Below are 6,000 nucleotides of genomic sequence, written 5' to 3'. Positions count from 1 at the left end.
CCAGTTTCTTCATCTGTAAAACCAGGGGTGTAAACTGTATTGGAAGAGTCAATGACATGAGTTCAAGTCTCATCTTGTTGTGTCACTGATGAACTGTGTGAACCTATTGCAGTCTCTTCTACCTCTAGGCCTCAGTCTCTCCACTTAAATTCAATGCAGAGTATGGACAAGGGAGACTTTAAGGTTACTCTCAGCTTTGTCATTCTTACAGGCCTGTCTCCTGCATCATCCTTAATTCCAGGCTCTGTCACTGCCAGGCTGTGTCAGCCAGCCATGTAAGTCCCTTTAGGTTCCCCATAAATAACATAAGGGAGAGGGAAGGAGAACCGAATAGGATTATTGTTAATGCCAGTTTTCAGTATGGCACATTTGTAGCAAGGCTGTGGCCTTGGTGGGGCCTCCAGTCCATCTCAGCAAGTAAGCACATTTTCATTTTGTGAAGTAACCGCTTTTCCACTTCAGAGCTTAAAAATCCAATCTCAAATTGTTGACCAACTCCAAACCCCTATATAGCTCTTTTTCTAATTTCTGCTCTCACAGAGAGCATAGAATCTGGCAGAAATTTGATTTGAAATGAGACTTCAGCTCTGAAGTCAAACTTCCTGCTATTAATCAGGTTAAGACTATTTCTCCCTTGTAGGCAACATACATACCCAAACCGAATTTTTAGATCTGTTTATTTTGTTCCAAACTCCTTGAGGATTTAAATGTCCCATGTCTTGAGCTCTGAAATTTTATTCCTTCTAGATTTAACTGTGGTGCATCAGAGGCTGCATCCTACTCTAAATATTAATACTATGCTGCTTTTGCCAATCAACATTCTCTCCAAAAGCACACAAGCTCACATGTGCACATCCACATGTGTGGAAGAAGTAAATTGATACCCCACCATGTTATGTGACATCTGAATGGGCAGATTTGGGACCTATGAATGTCTTTCCTTCATCTGGAGAGAAGAGGACGACTGCCTGATTCTTAAGAGCTATCTGCACCTTGAGCAACAAAAGAGGTCCTGCAGAATCACCCTCTGGTGACTCAGTGAGAGTGAGGCGGGGAGGAATGGAAGCAGGGGCATTGTTGCTCCAGAATTTTCAGTGGTCTCTCCTGGGAGTTATAGGGCTCCTAGGGCCCAGATTATCCTGTTCCACTACTGTTAGAACTGACAGGATAGGAACTAGGCCCTTTCTAGGGCCCCTTCCTACCCACAGAGCTAAGAACCAGTCAGTTTTCCTTTGGGGAGTTGATAAGAGCTGGACTGGGACCAGCGGAGGGGGCTCAGGACTTTGGCCTTGAATGAAATCATCGGTGGCCAACCATGCCCCAGCTGCCTGTTTGTAACGGAAAATCATGAGTGGGAACTATTGTCTTCTTTGGAGCCCCTCAGGACAACCTCATCCTCCTGGCCCTGGGATGACCCTGGCTTAGGGTGGCAAGTTACTGTTGGCTCCAAGTGACAGCCAGGAATGCTTGGCAAAAATGGTGACAGGGTGGGTGACAGGAACACAATAGACAAAGGCTCAGAGAGGGGAAAAAGAGACACAGAGGCAGAGTGAGGAGAGAGGCTGAGCTCCTAATGAGGTGAGCTGTGCTAACTGAACACAGCCTGGCAGTGCCCTCTGCCCCTAGCCAGGGGCACTGGGAATGTTCTTCAGTAAGATTGTTGCCAGAGCCTGGGCATAAGGAAGCATCAGTCACCTACTTCAGAGGGATCAAAGTGGTTCAGAGTCTACCTTTCATGGCACCTTTAATGCCCTCTAAGCAAAGTGGCGTAGGATGCCTGCCCAGCATGGGAGACACATTGGGTGGTAAAGGCTAGGATGGCTTCACCTTCCCAAAAGAAATTGTCCAACCCTATGTGCAACTGCTGCCTGTACCTTTTTGGGATCCAGGCTGGGAGTTGGGTTTTTTTCTTAAATAGTCCCTTTTCTGGCCTGGCCCAGGTGGAAATATAGACCTGTCATGAAAACTGAGAGATGGGGCTGGTCCACTGCCCCTCCTCCCACCATGGCAGCTCGTGTCATCAGTCCCCCTCTGCCTGCTGAGATAAAAGGAGTTTCTTCACATTTTGCCATGTGTATACAAGAATGGGGAGCTGGGAGGGCATCGAGGTTAATGCCTTGGTCTGTAAAATTTGTAAAAATCAGTGACTGGAACATGGAACACTGTGGTGTTTAAGGTTTCTTCCCTATATATTATTCTACCCTTCCAGTGTGGGATTATATAGCTTGAGCCAAAAAGTGAGATATGGCTCAGCCTGAGATGACTGGGACTGATGCTAGTGTTAGGAGTGGACTGGGCCAAGGTAAGGTTGATTGGCCCAAGTTCCAGGTCTCTCCTTTCTCCAAGCACCCATGTGTCTATGACAGGCATACAAAGAAATAGAGGGGAAAGAGTATGGAGAGAAGTCAGTAGAGGAAAAAAAAAGAAGGAAGGGAAGAGGGGAGCAGACTGTTAACCAATCAAACGATAAGGGCGCTGCCTGTACCCAGTTCTTGGAAGCCACAGCCATCAGCAACTCTAAGGCTAACCAAGGCTACTTGTCTCATTTTACCTCCCTGCCCCTCCACCCAGTGGCTCCCAAATATGGATGGCAATGACCTCCTCAGCAAACAGAGACTTGGGCCTACCCTATTAAGCTCCTGGGGACATGGTAGCACCTTTGGCAGTTGATTATAGTGGGTGACTAACAAGCTGGGGCCAGGAGGTCCCATCCTCCTCCTCCTCCAGGGCTTAGAAAGTATATGGAGAGATTCCAAAGGCCAGGGGGTGACCCCAAGCTTTCCCAGATCCTGGGAGGAGAAAAGACCTGTCAAATTTAAAGGCATTCTGGGGAGAATTTAGTTAATGAGTTTGGAACATCTGGAGCTTTGGCTCCAAGGAGATTGTCAGGTGGCTGAAATGCTGTGTGCGCAGGTCTGGGAACAAGTGTGCTGGTGGCAAAAATGTAAATGCTGAGCAGGGTGGGATGAAGGGGAAGAGCTGGGAAAGAGCACACAACGGCAAGAAAGGCATTAGATTGGTTCCTCAGGATTGGGGGAGCCTGGCAGTAGCTCCCCATTGGGGTCTGGATCAGGGGCCAACATCTTATCCTTGCTGGAATCTCTCTGCTCTTTCTTGAACATCCTTTGATGCATCAGAGGGACGAAGAAGAGGATTACAGCCCCGATGATGGGGGGCACACCGGCAAAGTAGAAGGCCACATGGTAGTCCCCAAAACAGTTTCGGAGCAGGCCTGAAACAGTCAAGAGAGACAAGTCAAGCTCAGCTTTGCCCTACTGTCCAAAGGTGCTCTCAGCCCCTTCTAGGGGCCCTCACAGTGCCTATCCAGATAATCTTGGCCTGTATTGCCTTGACTCAGGAGCTCCCTCAACTTCAAGGGCAGGTGACTCCTCCCGAAGGCACTGGGGCTGCAGGCCCTTGAGTGAATGCTCATTATGAAAGGAGCTAATGAAGCTTCTCTTAAAGTTTCTCCATTTATGACTTTCATCAGTCTAAGTTCTAGTCACACCTAGTTACAGAGTTAGGAGGAAACCTAGTTTAAAAGAACTCCACAGAAGATGGCCAAGTATTGTCTTGGTCCACAGTGATATTTCCCAGCCCCGTACCCCCGCCCACCCAACAAATGGTTCCTGTGGTACATTTCAGATGAGTTCTTATTTTCCTTTTCTCTGAAGTGACCCTTCTCTGAAGTTCCATTTGTCCTAGCAAGAGGCTATATGTGTTCCTTTCAGTTACATATATGGTTATCCCCTCTGGTTTTCTCCAAGCTGCCAAACCAAGGATATGTTTGACATGAGATGCAAGGCCTTCCCTACTCATTTCCAGAAGCTAATGTGTGGTACCTCATAGTACCTCAGAGCCCAGAAACAGTATTCAGGAAAGGCAAAAAGGCCCTTGGCCTTTTGCTTACTCAGGAGTTAAGCAAATTGGAAAGAAATGTGGATTCTGGGGCACTGTTTGGATCAGGAGGTGAGTAGAGGCCCCCTTCCCCCAATGGGTAGTGTGGCTGTTGCCCGGGAGCCTGAGTGAAAGCTTTTGCCACTGTCACACAGTGCCCTCATATCACCTTGTACATAATTTGTGTTCAAAGAATATTTGTTGAATTAACCCACCTCACCAGCCTAGGAGAAGCTAATGCATGAATCAATGTTTGCAATAAATCCTATAGAAAAGAAACAGAGTTGCCAGGCACAGTGGCTCACACCTGTAATCCCAGCACTTTGGGAGGCCAAGGTGGGTGGATCACGAGGTCAGGAGATCGAGACCATCCTGGCTAACACAGTGAAACCCCGTCTCTACTAAAAATACAAAAAATTAGCTGGGCGTGGTGGCACGCACCTGTACTCCCAGCTACTTGGGAGACTGAGGCAGGAGAATCGCTTGAATCTGGGAGGCGGAGGTTGCAATGAGCTGAGATAGCTGAGATCGCACCACTGCACTCCAGCCTGGTGACAGAGCAAGACTCTGTCTCAAAAAAAAAAAAAAAAAGGAAAAGAAATGGAGTTCCCTTGTCATTGGTTTTCTGTTCCCTGTTCCCTGGGATACCAACAGTGCCCTTCTGGGAAAATGAAGGGAGAAACCAGGAGTGCTGAAAGATGGCAAGTCAACACTTCCTGCTGAAGGTGAGCCTCACTGGCTTAATTCTGGTGTGTTACTTTAATCAAATATCTTCTATAGGCTCAGTTCAGAAGCCAGCAGAGGAGGAGGAGGATGTCCCTAGGTTTTAATAAAACCAGAGATTGCTTTCTCTTCTTTTCCTACCCAACCTTGCAAATAATCACATGCCTGTGGAGAGAGTGAGAGGATACTAGATCAGTGGAATCGTCGGAAGGCCAAACTCATTTTTCTCTCCACCCCCCTGGAAGGATCCATGCTGTCTGAGATAAAACCCTATTGAAACAGATATACCGCCATGGAAAATTCATCCCTCAGAATGGATCCGTGCATGTGTTTAATCTCTTCCACCAGTAGTGATAAGGGGTTTCATGCACTCTGACAAAGCTGTTTAAATAGAGGATAAGAGGAAAAGGGGCCTGAAGAGGTGCTCAGGAGAGCCAGTATCCAGGGAAAACAGGACTCCCTAATTCATGCCCTCCCTGGAATATCAGTCTCACCTGCAATGGGGGGCCCAGCAATCATTGGCAGGGCCATCATGCCCAGGAGGTAGCCAATGGCCTGTGAGGCCTGCATTGGGCCCACCAGCTCAAATGCAATGGGGGCCATTATGGTGATGAAGAAGCCATCGCAAAGGCCCAGGAAAAGACAGACGACGATAAGGCCCCCGAAGTCCCGGCACAGGGGAATCATCATGGACATCAGGCCCAGGAGCAGGAAGGAAAGGACCTGGAGAAACAAGGGCCTGAGGTCACGTGCTGGCCAGCCAAGACCACATAGCATCACATCTCCTTTCTCAAGTCTTCATTTCCTCCATCTATACAATGGGGTGATGGGAAGGAGAGGGTGTCAACAGAGAGAGCAGTTGGACTGAATAGTTAGGCCCTTTCTAAGTCTTGCACTGAGGGATTCAAAGTCCAAGAAAGGCCCTACTTAACTGTGATTCTGTCGGGATTAAAAAAAAAAAAAAGTTGGGGGATACTTGGCCCCTGGCCTCAAGAAGTTTGTCTTTGCACTAGACCCTAAGATAAAAGGAATTGTTGTTTCTGCTTTCTGAGCCTGTATTTGGCTTACCCAGGGATCAGGGTCTGGGATCAGGCCATACTGGTGTTCTCAGATCCAAGTAAAGTATGGAAAGAGGGAAGGGAGGGCATGAGGATGGCTTGCATGATGATCAGATGGGGTTGTAAGTGGAAGGCACAGCTTCTTGAAATGGGGAAGGAGCCAGTGCCCATTTTTGTGGGGGCTGATTTTATAAAATAGCTTGGCATAAAGGAAACTATTGGGACGTTCACCCAGGTTCCTATGCTTTAGGACATGGACTGCACTGCCTAGCTCAGACATCTCAGACACATGGCTCTGGGGGCCTCTGGGCAACTGGACACC

General features: G+C 48.0%; 1 protein-coding gene across 3 annotated transcripts in view; it reads right to left on the bottom strand.

Moving 5' to 3' along the window:
- Window positions 1–660: 660 nt before the first annotated feature.
- The window catches only part of SLC16A2 (solute carrier family 16 member 2), a 100,362-nt gene continuing 95,022 nt past the window's right edge, over window positions 661–6,000 (bottom strand). For 2 of the 3 annotated variants that reach the window (XM_028842413.2, XM_077989444.1), the window contains exons 5-6: window positions 5,115–5,343; window positions 661–3,232 (exon numbers count right to left, since the gene is read on the bottom strand). In XM_028842413.2, the coding sequence (XP_028698246.1) occupies window positions 3,012–3,232; window positions 5,115–5,343 (450 nt within the window). In that variant the 3' untranslated portion in view covers window positions 661–3,011. Of the gene's footprint in view, window positions 3,321–5,077; window positions 5,344–6,000 lie in introns of all 3 variants that reach the window. The other variant, XM_077989443.1, reaches the window with a different exon arrangement.

The sequence above is a fragment of the Macaca mulatta genome, chromosome X (assembly GCF_049350105.2).
Source record: "Macaca mulatta isolate MMU2019108-1 chromosome X, T2T-MMU8v2.0, whole genome shotgun sequence".
In the NCBI taxonomy this organism is placed as follows: domain Eukaryota; kingdom Metazoa; phylum Chordata; class Mammalia; order Primates; family Cercopithecidae; genus Macaca; species Macaca mulatta.
Note: the sequence above shows the minus strand (reverse complement) of the source record. Positions and strands in the feature narration are given on the sequence as shown.